At 42.1% G+C, this 17803-nt stretch overlaps 1 protein-coding gene across 3 annotated transcripts in view; it reads right to left on the reverse strand.

Moving 5' to 3' along the window:
- Window positions 1–2187: 2187 nt before the first annotated feature.
- FANCC (FA complementation group C) overlaps window positions 2188–17803 on the reverse strand; it is a 280937-nt gene continuing 265321 nt past the window's right edge. For all 3 annotated transcript variants that reach the window (XM_036084780.2, XM_078061967.1, XM_078061968.1), the window contains one exon: window positions 2188–3754. In XM_036084780.2, coding sequence (XP_035940673.1) covers window positions 3602–3754 — 153 coding nt within the window. In that variant the 3' untranslated portion in view covers window positions 2188–3601. The remainder of the gene's footprint in view (window positions 3755–17803) is intronic.

Below are 17803 nucleotides of genomic sequence, written 5' to 3' on the forward strand. Positions count from 1 at the left end.
GCTTCTGTAACTGGGGAGTGAAGGCAAGCTGCTTCTGAGAAAGGTTGTCATAGTTAATGAATACAAAATTAGGTGTAATGTACCTTTTTACTTATAATAAAAAAAAAATTACAAATTTAAAAACGCTAACAGATTCCACACATCACAAAGTGCAGGTGACAGGCTTTGCATTAACAGGTGGTCAATAAATGCCTTTTCTCCCCGGTTTTTGGCAGCTCTGTCCTCTGATCACCTCTTGTCGGGACAGTGATTTTACATATTCCCACAGCTTCTCCAGCACGCTTTATCAAAAACTTCATTATTAGGACTTAACGTTTCACTCCGCTTCACAGCTTGCTCTTGGTAACAGATCATTTTAGAGCTGTTATCAGATCTCTGAAAACCTCTATCAGGTTCATCCCAGACCCAAGCTCGGGGTTTTGGAAGGACTCCCCCCACTCCCCTCGGGGTTCCTCCTCAGGGGGCACAGGCCACACTGCTGCTGGGCCCTGGCCCCTGCAGGGGGCGCTAGCGTTCTTGGAAGCTCGCCCTCCGCAGTAACTTCACTAGACCCTGAAGTGATGCTGAACCAACTCCGAGTCCTCTCAGCCGGGGACAGTAGGAGTGCACAGAGACACCTTTGCCAGTGGCAGTTAAATTCTCTTTATGAATTTTACAAAAACAGATGATCATGGGAGCACGGTGCTGCGGCCTCTCCCAGGGCCTCTGAGGGGCCAGGCAGTGGAAGGCCCTGAAGCTCAAGGCTCCTTAGTGTCCTGATAAATCTGCCCATGGTCTTAGCAACCCCATTCCGCCGTGGCTGGGTCTGCCAATGACCTAAGGGCAGGTCCAGTGCGGGCTGGTGGGAGAGACAGGAGAACCTGACGTCCTTTTCCTTCTTGGAGGCTGTCAAGAAAGTCTCAACTTGGCAGCCTTCTTGAACTTGGAGAGAAAACCCAGAACCCCACTGAAGCCAACCCCGTTGTTAGCCACCTTTCCGGGTTTTCTGTGTCTGCGACCATCAGGTGTCCTCCTTGTTGAAGCCACTCGTCATTGGCTATTCTGCTGGTGGAAGCTGGAGGCATCTGCCCGGCGTAGACACTATGGTGGATAGAAACCCAGTCCAGTAAACCCCACACACAGCCTCTGGGTCTCAGCCTCACTGCTGATGTTGTTGCCTTAGGCCTCAGCGCTCCAAGCTCTCCAACAGGGGCACAAGGCTCAGCGGCCTGTGGGGCCTACACGTGCATCCTCACCAGAGCCCATTCCTAGCTCGAACCCTACTTCTTTGAACTTCAAAAAACCGAAAGAACCCACAGGTTGACTTTCCCCCACTCCAAGCAACGGGATGAGGAAGTGGAATTTACTAGATACTTCTCAGCCTGCTCCTGAGTTCCTCTGCCAGGACTGGGTCTCTTCTGGGGTGGCTGGGGGCGGGCTTGCTCAGGAGCAGAAGGAGCACAAGGTACCTGTCTTCCTGGGCTGTCAAGCGGACAGCGTCGCTTCCTCCCTTCCACAGCGCGCCCCCCCCTCCATCTGCACTTAGGGAGATTCCCTCCTCCTCAGAGAAGTGAACGGGATGATGCAGTAACCCTTCTAAAGTGGTCGGCATGTGCACCACTGAAGGCCAGGGCCTGCCGGTGAGGCTTCCCGGCTGCCCCTCCAGTTTGGGGAACAGTCCTGCTTCCCTTTGTTTCCCCCTGTGGAGCACTTCTCCCCTTGTCAGTGACTTTATCAAGGAGGGAAAGGCAAGGGGAGAAAGTAGAATCAGTAAACAAACCAGGGCCTGCTCCAGACACAAGAACTGCCTGGCTGCCAGGAGTTCACTGGGGTGAAGACTAAAGCTCTGCCAATCAGATAGTCTGGTCAGGTGCTGACTCAAACACCCAAGGTTTGGGAGAATTTTGAGGCTTTGTATAGGAATTGGAGATACTACAAACAGGCTGAGGTAAGGTCAGGACAGGAAGGAACCTTTCAGAAATGCAGCTTCAACAGTCTGAGGTGGGTAACAGTCTTGCTGAGAATGAATTTCCAGCGGAAGCACACCGACAACAGGAGTCTGATTCCTGACGGGCCCTCACGTTAGGGATTATTCAGGCTACCAGACGACAGATGCCCTTCTTCATGCCCACAGAGCTGTTCACAGCTTCCATGGCAAACAACACAGAAGAGATGTCCTCGACGCCAAATGAAGCCTACTACTACACGTTTTGATGAAGCCTTTTTATATGAAAGTAATAATGGTGGTAGTTGTGTGGACAGTATTTTACCAGAACATTGCTCAAACTGCAACATTTCTCAAAAGGCAGGCTCAGATCAAACATTCTTGAATTTTCCAGATCTTTAGGTGGATCCATATACCAAAACAGTAATGCTCCTAAAACCACAACCTTTAATCCAACAAAATGTTACTCATACCTCAAACAGGAGCCCAAACTGAGGGCGATTCAGAGATCACTAACACATAAATCAAAGTGGACATAAAGTCCTGACTGACTCAACCACCAGAATGCACACAGAAAAGCACATAGTCAATGCATATTAAGAATAAACCTGGAAGGGGAAAAATTTTTTAATTGATATGAAATAAATATTGGGGTTAACCGATTCTTTTATTAGAGATTTCTAATTCCCAGGGCACCTGGGTGGCTCAGTTGGTTAAGCACCTGACTTAGGTCATGATCTCAGGGTCCTGGGATCAGGCCCCTCATCGGGCTCCCTGCTCAGCAGGGAGTCTGCTTCTCTCTCTCCCTCTGCCCCTGCCCCCCACTTGTGCTTTCTCAAATAAATAAAATCTTAAAAAAAAAAAAAATTTGAATTCCCACTTCAGTTAACTAGACAACTAATCCGTAATCTCTTTTAATGTTTCCAGAACATGTCCTATACTCTCCCCTTTCAGCCATCCTTGAGGTCACACAAGCCCCTCTGGTGGCAATGTTTAGCAAACAAAGCAAAGACAGTTCCCACTGGAACTGGCTTTATCCCTCTGGCAGGCAGAGCTGTCCTCCACCGATGAGCAGTGGTCCCGGGCACTACCACTTTGCTGTCGGTCTCGAGCGGGCTCTGTTTCCCTTCTGAGGTGCCTGAGAGACACGTCGATGAAGAATTTCTTAGGCACGCAAGACAGTGTGGCTTTATCTCAAATCCCTGCGGGTCAAAAGAAACACCAATAACAGTAACATGACTTCTGAAAAGAGAGACCTGTGGAAAAGGACTAAGTTACATTCTAAATCGATCAGGGGAGGCCACCTGTCCTGACCCTGTGTTCATGACCCATCTCTTGGTCCAAAGACTTTGAACCACTCAAATAATAGTTGTGTATCTTGGTTTGATATGAGGGAAAACGGAAACAAAAATCTGTTCTCCTATCTAAGCCTTTTCTTTAGTGATTCTCTGGCAGCTGGGCTGAGCAGGTAGGGAATGCTCAAGGCACAATCCAGTCATGAACAATAAACTGGATGGAGTTTGGGTTAAGAACCTGTCTTCTCACTTCATAAAATATGTGCTAGCATATCTTGCCAAGATGTCTGGCTCATTCTCACTACTCATTCCACGAAGAAATGGTCTCATCATCACATCACGAGGCCGCGGGGAGCCTGGTCTCTGCACGGCAGCTCTGCGGTCAACGGGCCGTGCCGGCCGAGCGCAGCTCCACGAGGAGCTCTCTGGCCAGTTTTCTCGACCTTGGGGCTTCCATGCAGAGATGATCCCATCTGTACAAGGTCTGGTCAAGCAAGCCAGTCATCTCGTGGGTTAACTCATCAGTTGGAGCCATCTGCAATGAGGACAGAGGAGAAAGAAAACTAAAACACTAACCAGACAGATTCATCTCTTGGTCCAGTGAACCAACCGTACCCATCCTTCCCCGAAAAGCAGCTGCATTCTTATTAGCTTCGGAAGGGCTCTTGTTTTGTTTGCAAGGTGACTGGCAAAGCAAGTCTGTTCTCAGAGGCTGGCCATCCAGTGAGCAGAGTCATTTCCTAACGATCACCCTCTTCGGACAGAATGGCCTGGAACGCACAAAGGCTACAAATAAGCACCACGTTTCCTGGAATGCCAGTCACAAGCCGGGCGACTATCTGCTGTGGGGAGCGAAGGCAAGTGAACGTGCTGCGGCCTGTCTGCAAAAAGCTCACACTAATAGGAGAGCTGGAAACTGCTGGAAGGAAAACGCCACCTGTTCTCACACAAACAGCTTTATAAATGGCATTCTTGGGCTAGCAACCTGGGCCCACTTGTTTTTTAATAGACATCTAAGGTTTTAACACCCGATTCTCAAGGGAAGCAGGAAAGGCAGGAACTGTTAGCTCTGCTAAATACAGCCTCAAGGCATTCTCAGTTGTCGGCGCCTAAGTATTTTCCTAAAAATTTCAGCTCAGCAAAAAGGCAAGGGTGAGAATCTCACAACTGAATTGTGTGAAGAATTTACTGTGACTTTTTTAGACACGAGCACATTAAGCAGCCCTGATGTTGAGAGTAATCTATATACTCACTTTGTGTGGGACAGTTTCTATAGACCCCTCAGTCAAATCTTTAATCAGCCATAGCAGCCAAAGGTCAGCTTCCCATCCATCTCCACACTGGGCCTTCTGGTGGGAGGCTGCCCGCCCTGGTGCCCTCGGACAGTCCCACTGCCCCGGAAACGCTTCACTCCAGGGCTACCACCTCTGACCGGCAGCTGAGGCAGATGCCCTGGCAGCACAGGATGTGCGGGGCGCACGGCGACAGCATGAGGTCTCTTCAACTCTGGCTCAGAAGGGCTCTGCCAGGCTGTTGGGGGCAGGCCACCAGACTAGGTGGGGTTCACTGTGCTCTCGGTATCCATATTACCACTGTGTGGTTTTTACTCAGAATCACAGATGCTGTGGATGACCTCTGTCAGATACAGTTCTGTCTTTGTGGATGGATGAAACTGCATGAGCCTCCCTGGGACACCTTCAAAGAGTTAATCTACTTCCTAGACCCCAAGTGCAGGGAGACCCCAAGTGCAGGGAGAGGGGCTCCCCTGGGCTGTTAGTCTTAACAGCTGACTGTGGAGGCCACCTGTCCTGACCCTGTGTCATCTTCACGAGCCAGCTCAACCTCTACCCTGTTCCACTCACGGTCTCTGGTCACATGCCCGCCTCCCTGCAGCCCAGGTAGGCAATCTGCATTGTTGGCGGAGATGCATCTGAATAGAGATGAAATTCATTTGAGTTCAACAACTATAGAACTGAACTCTCTATTTCAGATGCTAGCTAACTTACCTGGAACTGCTGCGGACCAGGAACAAAGATGACAGGAGAGAGAAAAAGGAACTCAGGACAGGACAGGGGGCAGGACAGAGTGAGCCTCAAGGGCAGGAGGAATCCAATCCCAACACCACCCGAGCTGCTTCTGACTCACCCTGGTTAAAGAGGCACGTAGGGAGGGAGCAGGGCAAGAAACCTAGTAGCCAGAGGAGCAGAACACCAGGCGTGAAGGGGCAGGGGTTCCGAAGAAGGAGTTCAGTGGAAATTCTCAGAAGCCCAAGGCGGGCAGAAGCTGATTACGGGGGCCTGTGCAGGAGCCCAGGGGAGCATTTTGTAGGGAGTATCCTACAGCAGAAGCTGGAGTGTGGGACAATGTGGGAGGTCACAGCCTTTAGACAGGGCACAGACATGCAGCCCCTGTGGTCTGCAGCCTCGAGTGTGCACAGCTCCGCAAAGCTGATGCTGGGATAAGAAGGATAAGACCAGGACACTGGCTCAGGAGCTGCTCTGCTCGGGCCTGAGTTCACATCAAAGCTGGGTCAGGGATGGAGTCCTGGAAGAGAAGAGAAAGGCCTCTTCCTGCTGGAAGAGAAAGGCCATCCCACCAAAGCCAACACTTCTACCATTTGGCCACCTGCTCCCAGGCCAAGGAGACCTGACCCAGGACTCCTTCCACAGTGCTCTGAGAGAGAGGAAGTGATGAGATAGGGGGGCTGAGGAGAAACCCATGAGAGGCTGGCACTGTGCAGAGGACTTCTTCCATCTGTCCTGTCTGTAGCTGCATCAGCCAGGATGCCCTCAACCTGTCATGAGGCCACTGCAGGAAGCCTTCCAGTTAGGAAGTCTGGTATGTTACTAAAAATAGTTTCAAAACACCCACAAGGACAGTGCCAAGGAGGCTCTCTAGACCATGATGGATGGGCTCCAAGGTGCCCAGACAACTACACCTGCTAAAAAGCCAATGTGTAATGAGAATCATTGGTGTTTTCCCTTCAATGAATTTTTTTGCAGCTGAGCAGACTTATGATATTTTATGAAGATGTACTGGAGTTTTCCACCTTCCCTTAGCCTCAGGTGCAGGCCAGAAGCATTAATGTATGGCTAGGACTGGACTGTTTTGTGGGAATGGGCTGCCCAGGAGAGGCAGCAAACTTGAATTCGTGACATACTCTAGGCTCCTTATTCACAGCACCTCTTTGGGAGAGACGTAAGAATGTTCCATTCTGAATGCGGACTGTTTCCCCAGAGTGGTGGATATGTGATTGGAATAACCAGAGGAGCATTCTCTGGGCCACTTTCTTCCTCTCTTACCCCACGGGCAGGGCCAGGCTGGACATCATCTCTGTGGCCTGTGAAACAAGGCAAACTCTGCAGGGGCCTGCTTCTCCATTCCCAAGGTAACAGCATAGGAGATGAGCGGAACAGGAACTCGCTGGGGAGAAGTAGGGCAAAGGCTCCGGGATGAAGAGCCTGAGTCCCAGCTGCCAGGCTTGAGAAGGCACCCTCAGGGCAGAAGCTCCATCCACAGGAGGGCATGGTCAGAGATCAGGTGAAAAAAATACCACCAACGCTTTCATGACTCAAAAGTGCCTGCTGTTGACTTAGCATGTTGAGAAATAATTGGAATATCCTATTAGTTTCAGGCTTACATCATAGTGATTTGATATTTTTATATGTTATGAAATGATCCCTGTCATGTCTAGTTATCATGTCATCACACAAAGTTATTATAATAATATTGACTATATTCCCTATGCTATACATTACATCCTCATGGACTTATTTTTGTTCATTTGTTTTGTTTTTTAGATTCCGTATGTAAGTGAAGTCATATGATATTTGTTTTTCTCTGCATGACTTATTTCACTTAGCATATACCCTCTAAGTCCATCCATGTTGTCGCTAATGGTAAGATCTCATTCTTTTCTATGGCTGTGTTATATTCTATTGTGTATATATACCACCTCTTCTTTATCCATTCATCTATTGATGGACACTTACATTGTTTCCGTATCTTGGCTATTGTAAATAATGCTGCAATAAACACAGGGGAGCATATATCTTTTCAATTAGTGTTTTCATTTTCTTTAGGTAAATACCCAGTTGAAATTTTTGAGGAACCTTCATATATTTTCCACAGTAGCTGCACCAATTTACATTCCCACCAACAATGCATGAGAGATCCTTTTTCTCCACATCCTTGCCAACACTTGTTTTTCTTGTCTTTGTTTCTAGCCATTCAGACAGGTGTAAGGTGATATCTCATTGTGATTTGGATTTGCATTTCCCTGATGATCAGTAATATTGAACATCTTTTCTTCATGTCTGTTGGCCATCTGTGCACCTTCTTTGGAAAAATGTCTGTTCAGGTCCTCTACCTATTTTATTATTTTTTTTAAGATTTTATTTATTTGACAGAGAGAGAGACGGTGAGAGAGGGAACACAAGCAGGGGGAGTGGGGGAGGGAGAAGCAGACCCCCCGCTGAGCAGGGAGCCTGATGCGGGGCTCGATCCCAGGACCCTGGTCATGACCTGAGCTGAAGGCAGACGCTTAACGACTGAGCCACCCAGGTGTCCCTGGGTCCTCTACCTATTTTAAATGGATTATTTGTACTTTTGGTGTAGAGTTGTATAAGTTCTTTATATATTTTGGGTATTAGCCTTTTGTCAGATCATTTGCAAATATCTTCTATTTAGTACATTGTCTTTTCATTTTGTTGATGGTTTCCTTTGCCATGAAAGCTTTTTATTTTGGTGTAATCCCAATAGTTTATTTTTGCTTTTGTTTCCCTTGTCTAAGGAGACCTATCTAGGAAAATGTTGCTAAGGCCGATGTCAAAGGGATTATTTCCTATGTTTTCTTCTAGGAGTTTTATGGTTTCAGGTCTCACATTTAAGTCTTTAATCCACTTTTGAGTTTATTTTTGTGTATGGTGTAAGACAGTGGTACAGTTTCATTCTTTTGCATGTGGCTGTCCAGTTTTCCCAGCACCATTTATTGAAGAGACTGTCTTTTCCCCATTGTAGATTCTTGCCTCTTTTGTCATAAATTGACCATATGCATGGGTTTATTTCTGGGTTCTCTATTCTGTTCCACTGATCTGTGTGTCTATTTTTGTGCCAGTACCATAGTGTTTTCATTATTATAGTTTTGTAGTATATCTTGAAATCTGGGACCCAAATACCTCCAGCTTTGCTCTTTCTCAAGATTGCTTTGGCTATTCAGAGTCTTTTGTGGTTCCATACAAATTTTCAGTTTATTTGTTGTAGTTCTATGAAAAATACTATTGGTATTTTGATAGGGATAGCATTGAATCTAGAGATTGCTTTGGATAATATGGATATTCGCCCAGTCCATGAGCATGGTATATCTCTCCATTTGTGTCATCTTCAATTTCTTTCATCAATGTTTTATAGTTTTCAGAGTATAGTCTTTCACCTCCTTGGTTAGTTTATTCCTAGGTATTTAATCTTTTTGGTGCTACTGTAAATGGAATTGTCTTCCTAATTTCTTTCTGCTACTTTCTTGTTAGTGTACAGAAAGCAACAGATTTCTGCATATTAATTTTGTATCCTGCAACTTTACTGAATTCATTTATTCTAATAGTTTTTCTGGTGGAGTCTACAGTTTTCTATTTGTAGCATCATGTCATGGCAAATACTGAGAGTTTACTTCCTCCTTATCAATATGGATGCCTTTTATTTATTTTTTCTTGTCTGATTGCTATGGACAGGGCTTCCAGTACTATGTTGAATAAAACTGGCAAGAGTGGATGTCCTTGTTTTGTTCCCAATTTTAGAGGAAAAGCTCTCAGTTTTCTCCATTGAGTATGATGTTAGCTGTGGGTTTGTCATATACGGTCTTTATTGAGATACCTTCCATTTAAACTTACTCTGTTGAGAGTTTTTATCATAAAGGGGTGTTTAATTTTGTCAGATGCTTTTTCTACAAATATTAATAGGTCATATAATTATTATCCTTTGTTTTCTTAATGTGGTATGTCAAAATGATTGATTTGCAAATACTGAACTATCACCCCCAGAATAAATCCCACTTGGTCATGGTGAATCATACTTTTAATGTATTGTTGAATTTGGTTTGCTAATATTTTGCTAAAGATTTTGCATCTATGTTCATCAGGAATAGTAGCCTATAATTTTTTTTGTGTGGTGCTTTTGGTTTTGGTATGAGGGTAATATGCTGGCATCATAGAATATATTTAGAAGTTTTCCCAGTTAACGAAACAAAGAGGCAACCCACAGAATGGGAGAAGATATTTGCAAATGACATTACAGATAAAGGGCTGGTATCCAAGATCTACGAAGAACTTCTCAAACTCAACACCCAAAAAACAAATAATCAAGTCAAAAAATGGGCAGAAGATATGAAAAGACACTTCTCTGAAGAAGACATACAAATGGCTAACAGACACATGAAAAAATGTTCATCATCATTAGCCATCACGGAAATCCAAATCAAAACCACACTGAGATACCACCTTACACCAGTTAGAATGGCAAAAATGGACAGGGAAAGAAACAACAAATGTTGGAGAGGTTGTGGAGAAAGGGGAACCCTCTTACACTGTTGGTGGGAATGCAAGTTGGTACAGCCACTTTGGAAAACAGCGTGGAGGTTCCTCAAAAATTTAAAAATAGAGCTACCCTATGACCCAGCAATTGCACTCCTGGGTATTTACCCCAAAGACACAGATGTAGTGAAAAGAACGGCCATATGCACCCCAATGTTCATAGCAGCAATGTCCGCAATAGCCAAACTGTGGAAAGAGCCGAGATGCCCTTCAACAGATGAATGGATAGAGAAGATGTGGTCCGTATATACAATGGAATATTACTCAGCCATCAGAAAGGATGAATACCCAACTTTTACATCAACATGGATGGGACTGGAGGAGATTATGCTAAGTGAAATAAGTCAAGCAGAGAAAGTCAATTATCATATGGTTTCACTTATTTGTGGAACATAAGGAATAGCATGGAGGACATTAGGAGAAGGAAGGGAAAAATGGGGCGGGGGGTGGAATTGCAGGGAGAGATGAACCATGAGAGACTATGGACTCTGAGAAACAAACAGGGTTTTAGAGGGGAGGGGGGATTGGTTAGCCCGGTGATGGGTATTAAGGAGGGCACGTACTGCATGGAGCACTGGGTGTTATACGAAAACAATGGATCGTGGAACACCACATCAAAAACCAATGATGTATTGTATGGTGACTAACATAACATAATAAAATTAAAAAAAAAAAGTTTTCCTTCCTCTTCTGTATTTTTGGAATGGTTTGAGGAGAAGAGGTATTAACTTTTCTTTAAATGTTTGGAAGAATTCACCACTGAATCAGTGTGGTCATAGACTTTTGTTTTTTTGGAAGTTTTTGATAACTAATTCAATTTCATTACTAGTAATTGGTCTGTTCAGATTTTCTATTTCTTCCTGATTCAGTTTGGGAAGACCATATGTTTCTAGGAGTTTATCCATTTATTCTAGGTTGTCCAGTTGGATCTCACGTAATTTTTCATAATAGTCTCATAATCCTTTGTATTTCTGTGGTTTTAGTTGTTACTGCTTCTCTTTCATTTCTGATTTTATTTAGGTCTTCTTTTTTTCTGCTTAAAGGTTTATCAATTTTGTCTATCTTTTCAAAGAACCAGCTCTTGTTTTCATTGATCCTTTTGTTTCTTTTCTTTTTTTGTCACAATTTCACTTATTTCTGCTCTGAACTTTATTATTTCCTTCCTTACACTAACTTTGGGCTTTGTTCATTTTCTACTTCCTTTAGGTGTAAGGTTAGATTGAGATTTTTCTTGTTTCTTACAGTAGGCCTGTATTGCTATAAACTTCCCTCTCAGAACTGCTTTCACTGTATCCCAAAAATGTTGAACCATTGTTTTCATTTTGTCTCTATGCAGTTTTCTGATAGCCTCTTTGATTTCTTCATTGACCCACTGGTTCTTTAGTACCATGTTGTTTAGCCTCCATGTGTTTGTTTTTTCATTTTTTTCTTGTGATTGATTTCTAGTTTCATACTATAGTGTTTGGGAAAGATGCATGGTATGATTTCAGTCTTCTTAAATTTATTGAGATCTGTTTTGTGACCTAACATGTGATCTATCCTGGAGAATGTTCTGTGTGCACTTGAAAAGAATGTGCATTCTGGTGTTTGGGGGTATAACGTTCTGGGGTCATTCAAAGACACTGTTTCCTTATTGATTTTCTGCCTGGATGATCTAGTCATTGGTATAAGTGGGGAAAACCCTCTACTGTTATTGTATTGCTGGCAATTTCCCCCTTTATGTCTGTTCATATTTGCTTTATGTATTTAGGTGCTTCAATGTTGGGTGCATAGATATTTATAACTGTTATATCCTCTTGGTAGATTGATGCCTTTTCATTACATAATGCCCTTGTCTTTTGTTACAGTCTTTATTTTGAAGTCTATTTTGTCTGATATAAGTCTTGCTACTCTGCCTCTCTCTCTCTTTTTTTTGTTTCCATTTGCATGGAATATCTTTTTCCATCCCTTCACTTTCAGTCTGTATGTGTCTTTAGGTCTAAAGAGAGTCTCTTGTAGGCAGCGTATACAGGTAGCTATGTATTGCCATTTTGTTCTTGTTTTCTGGTTGTTTTTGTAGTTCTTCTCTTCTCTTTTTTTAAAGATTTTATTTATCTATTTGAGAGAGACAGAGCATGAGCAGAGAGAGGGAGAAGCAGACTCCCTGGAAGCAGGGAGCCTGATGCGGGGCTTAATCCCAGGACTCCGAGATCATGACCTGAGCCAAAGACAGATGCCCAACTGACTGAGCCACCCAGGCGCCTGGAGTTCTTTTCTTTAATTTCATTTCTTGTTCTCTTTCCTTATGATTGATGGCTTTCTTTAGTGTTATGCTTGGCTTTCTTTCTCTTTATTTTTGTATATCTATAATAAGTTTTTGGTTAGTGACCATCATGAGGTTCATATGTAACATTCTAATTATATAGCAGACTACATTAAGTTGATAGTCACTTAAGTTTGAACACATTCTAAAAGAACTTCAGTTTTACCTTCCCACCCAATGTAATATATACTACTACTTTTTGCTACATTTGTCTCTTAACCATACTAGCTTGATAAGTGATTGCTCTACTATCTTTACTATATGTTTCTTTTTACTCATGAAATTTTTTCCTTTTATAATTTTCTTACTTCCAATTATGGCATTTTCTTTTCCACTAAGAGAATTCCATTTAACATTTTTTGTAAGACTGGTTTAGTGAGGATGAACTCCTTTGACTTTTGTTTATCTAGAAAACTATCTTTCAATTCTGAATGATAATCTTGCCAAGAGAGTATTCCTCCTTGTATTTTTTTTCCCCCGTTCATCCCTTCAAGTCCCTCATATGTTACTAGTTGCTTCTCTCTTTCTGCTTTTAAAATTCTCTCTTCATCTTTAATCTCTGACATGTTACTTATTACATGTCATAGTGTAGACCTCCTTAAGTTCATCTTGTTTGAACTTCATCTGTGCTTCCTGAACTTGGATGTCTGTTTCTTTCCCCAGGCTAGCGAAGTTTTCAGCTATTATTTCTTCAAATAAGTTTTCCGACCCTTTCTCTTTTCTCCTCTGGGACCCCTATTAATGCAAATGTTTGTTCACTTAATGTTGTCCAAGACACCCCTCCCCTTAACCTCATTTTTAAAAATCCTTTTTTTATGCTCAGCTTGGGTGTTTTTCCATTACCCTGTCTTTCAGATCATTGATCCATTCTTCTGCATCCTCTAATCTGTTGATTCCCTCTAGTGTATTTTTCATTTCAGTTATTGTATTCTTCAACTCTTGATTGATTCGTTTTTATATTTTCTATCTCTTTGTTAAAGTTCTCAGTAAGTTCAGCCACTCTTCATTCTAGTGAGTATCTTTATGATCATTACTTTGAACTCTTTAACAGGTAGCTTGGTTATCTCCATTTCATTCAGTTTTTTTTTCCTGAGGTTTTGTGCTTGTTCTTTTGTTTGGAGCATATTCCTCTGTCTCTTCATTTTGCCTGACTTTCTGTGTTTGTTTCTATGAATTCAGTGGTACAGTTACTTCTCCTAAACTTGAAAGAATGGTCATCTTCTGTGTAGACTGTGTGTGCCTGGTGACTTTGACTAGATGCTTGGATCTGTGTCTGGTGTTGGTTGGGGATCCCAGGATGCTCTGTGCAAGGGGCCCGTGATGGGACAGCAGAGGCCAAGTGAATGCTGACCAGGGCTGTCCTGGTCTGCACTGTGCTGGGTGGGAAGGCTTGGGCTAGTATAGACTAGAGGCCCAGGCTCACTGAGGTGATAGGCTGGCTGGGGCACCTGGACCCTGCTCCCGTCCATTCTATTAAGGTGGGGGGGAATATAAACCATGGTGCTTACCCAGCCCTTTGATCTGGAGAGAGTCTGCCCCTGCCCAATGACTGGAAAGGTTCTAGGGATGGATCCTTTATATTCTAGTCATTCTTTTAAATTACATTTTTCTGTTCCCCAGGGTGTCTGGAACTGTGTGGGCTAGAGGCATGGGGCTTGCTGAGGTGGCAGGCTGGCTTTGGTGCCCAGACCTGGCTCATGTCTGTGCTATGAAGGTGAAGGAAGAACATAAACTATGGTGCTCACCAGCCCCTCTAACCCAAAGAATTACAGCAGCTCCCCCATTGTTCAGAAGGGCTCTAGGGCTGATTCCTTTATAATTTTAAACCAAGGCTTTTTTTTCTGTGCCCCAGGGCAGACAAATCTACTCATGGTCTCTCAGTACTATCCCTCTCCACTGTAGTTGGGGGTTTCCCTTCATTACCGTTGTCTCCATCTTTCTTGCCATTCTGTATGTGGTCTATCTTCTGTTGTGCAGAAGCTGTTCAGTCAGCCCTCAGTTCTTCAGGAGGAATTGCTCTATAAATAGGCATAGATTCGGTGTGTCCATGGAGATAGGTGAGTTCAGCATCTTCCTACATTGCCATCTTGGACCAAAATTTATGACTTAATATTTTATAACTGGAAGTTTGTACCTCTTAATCCCCTTCACCTGTTTTACCTCCCCCCACCCCCAACCACCACCACTCTGGTAACTATCAATTTGTTCTATCTATGAGTCTGTTTCCATTTTATTTTGCTTTTTCATTTGTTTTAAGTTTTAATTCTTATTTTTTTTAAATAGTTAAGGACATTTTAATTTTATCTATCTATCTATCTACTTTAAGTAAGCTCTATGTGGGGCTTGAACTCATGACCCCAAGATCAAAAGTCACATGCTCTGTCAACTGAGCCAGCCAGGTGCCCCTGGTCTGTTTTTAGATTCCACATATAAGTGAAATCATATGGCATTTATATTTCTCTTTTATTTATTATTATTATTTTTTAAAAATCCTTCTCTTTCTTATTTCACTTCGCCAAATACCCTCAAGGTCTATCCATGTTGTGGCAACGGCAAGATTTCATTTTTTTCTTTTCATTTTTTATGGCTGAGTAATATTCCATATATATTCCACATCCTTTTTAGCCTTTCATGTACTGATAGACACTTAGGTTGCTTCCGTATCTTGGCTATTATAAATAATGCTACAATGAACATAGGGCTGCATATGGTCTTTTTGAATTGGTGTTTTCGTTTTCTTCAGATAAATACCTAGAAATAGAATTGCTGGATCATAAATAGTTGTATTTTTAATTTTTTGAGGGACTTCCATATTGTTTTCTATAGTGGCTGCACCAATTTACATTCCCATCTGTAGTGTATAAGGTTCTCTTTTCTCCACATTCCTGTCAGCACTTACTTTGTGTCTTTTTGATAATAGCCCATCTGACAGGTGTGAGGTGATAGATCATTGTGGTTTTGATTTCTGGTTCCCTGATGGCTAGTCATGATGAGCATCTTTTCAAGCATCTCTTGGTCATCTGTATTTCTTTGGAACAAATGTCTATTTAAGTCCTCTGCCCATTTTTTAATCAGGTTTTTTTTTTTTTTTTTTAGGTTGTTTAAGTTCTTTATATCTTTTGGATATTAACCCCTTATCAGATGTATGATTTGCAAATATCTCCTCCCATTCAATAGGTTATGTTTTCATTTTGTTGATGGTTTCCTCACTGTGCAAAAGCTTTTTAATTTGATGTAATCAATTTATTTTATTTTAGCTTTTGTTGCCCTTGTTTGAGGAGACTGGTTCAAAAAAATATTGCTAAGATTGATGTTGAAGAGCTTACTGCCTATGTTTTTTCTTCTAGGAGTTTTATGCTTTTAGGTCTTATATTCAAGTCTTTAATCCATTTTGAATTTACTTTTGTAAAGACAGTGGTCCAGTTTTCCCAGCACCATTTATTAAGTGTCTTTTCCCCATTGTATATTCTTGCCTCCATTCTTATAGATTAACCACATATGTATGGATTTATTTCTGGACGCTCTATTCCATTGATCTCTATGTCTGTTTTGTGCCAATACCATACTGTTTTGATTATGATAGCTTTGTAGTATAGTTTGAAATCAGGGCATGTGTTACCTCCACCTTTGTTCTTTCTCAAGACTGCTTTGGCTATTTGGGATCTTTTGTGGTTCCATACAAAATTTAGATTTCTTTGTTCTAATCTGTGAAAGATGCCATTGGTATTTTGGTGGGGATTGCAATGAATCTGCAGATTGCTTTGGGTAATAATTTTAACAATATTAATTCTTCCAATCAATAAGCACAGAATATCTTTCCATTTATTTGTGTTGTCTTCAATTTCTTCCATCAATGTCTTATAGTTTTCAGAGTATAAGTCTTTTCATCTCTTTGGTTAAATTTATTCCCAGGGTGCCTGGGTAGCTCAGTCCGTTAAGCATCTGCCTTCAGCTCAGGTTATGATCCCAGGGTCCTGGGATCAAGTCCTGCATTGGGCTCCCTGCTCAGAAGGGAGTCTGCTTCTCCCTCTCCCTCTGCCCTGACACCCTGCTCGTGTGTGCTCGCTTGCTCTCTCTCTCTCAAATAAATAAAATCTTTTAAAAAAGTAAATTTAGGGGCGCCTGGGTGGCTCAGTTGTTAAGTATCTGCCTTCAGCTCAGGTCATGATCCCAGGGTCCTGGGATCGAGCCCGCATTGGACTCCCTACTCTGCGGGAAGCCTGCTTCTCCCTCTCCCACTCACCCTGCTTGTGTTCCCTCTCTCGCTGTGTCTCTCTGTCAAATAAATAAAGTCTTTAAAAAAAAAAGTTAAAAAAAAGTAAATTTATTCCTACATATTTTATTCTTTTTAATGCAATTGTAAATGGGACTGTTTTCTTAATTTCGCCTTCTGATGCTTCATGATTAGTGTATAGAAATGTAAACCATTTCTGTATGGTAATTTTGTATCCTGTGACTTTACTAAATTCATTTATTAGTTCTAATAGTTTTTTGGTGGAGTCTTTAGGGTTTTCTAAATATAGTACTATGTCATCTGCAAATGGTGACAGTTTTATTTCTTCCTTACCAATTTGGATGCTTTTTTTCTTGTCTGATTGCTATGGCTAGGACCTCCAGTGATATGTTGAATAAAAGTGGTCAGAGTAGCAACCTTGTCGTGTTCCTGATCTTACAGAAAAAGCTTTCATCCTTTTTTCACCATTGAGTATAATGTTAGCTGTGGGTTTGTCATATATGGCCCCTATTATTTTGAGGTACATTCCTTCTATACACACTCTATTGAGAGTTTTTATCATAAATGGATGTTTAGTTTTGTCAGATGCTTTTCTGCATCTATTGAGATGATCATATGACTTTTATGCTCCGTATTGTTGAATTTGGTTTATGAATATTTTGTTGAGGACTTCTGCATGTATGTTCATCAGGGATTTTGGCCTGTAGTTTTTTTGTGTGTGTGTGGTGTCCTTATCTGATTTTGGTGGCCTCACGAATATGTTTGAAAGCATTCCTTCCTCTTCAATTTTTTGGAATAATTTGAGGACAGTCATTAACTCTTATTTATTTATTTATTTATTTCCAGAGAGTGAATGGGGAAGGGGCAGAGGGAGAGGGAGAGAGAGAATATTAAGCAGGCTCTGCAACCAGCATGGAGCCCAACGCAGGGCTTGATCTCACGACCCTGACATCATGACCTGAGCTGAAATCAAGAGTTGGTCGCTTAATCAACTGAGCCACCCAGGCGCCCCATTAGTTCTTCTTTAAATGTTTGGTAGAATTCACCTGTGAAGCTGTCTAGTCCTGGAATTTTGTCTTTTGGGAGTTTTAAAATAACTGATTCAATTTCATTACTTATAATGAGTCTACTCAGATTTTCTATTTCTTCATGATTCAGTCTTGGATGGTTGCTTGTTTCTAGGAATTTATCCCGTTTCTTCTAGGTTTTCCAATTTGTTAGTGTATAGTTGTTTGTAGTAATCTCTTATGATCCTTTGTATTTCTGTGATTTCAGCTGTAATTTCTTTCATTTCTGATTTTATTTCAGCCCTTTTTTTCTTGATGATTCTGGCTGGAGGTTTTCAATTTTATCTTTTTATTATTTTATTTTATTTTATTATTTTATTTTTTTTTAAAGATTTTATTTATTTATTTGAGAGAAAGAGAATGAGAGAGAGAGCACGAGAGTGGGGAGGGTCAGAGG

The sequence above is a fragment of the Halichoerus grypus genome, chromosome 14 (assembly GCF_964656455.1).
Source record: "Halichoerus grypus chromosome 14, mHalGry1.hap1.1, whole genome shotgun sequence".
In the NCBI taxonomy this organism is placed as follows: Eukaryota; Metazoa; Chordata; class Mammalia; order Carnivora; family Phocidae; genus Halichoerus; species Halichoerus grypus.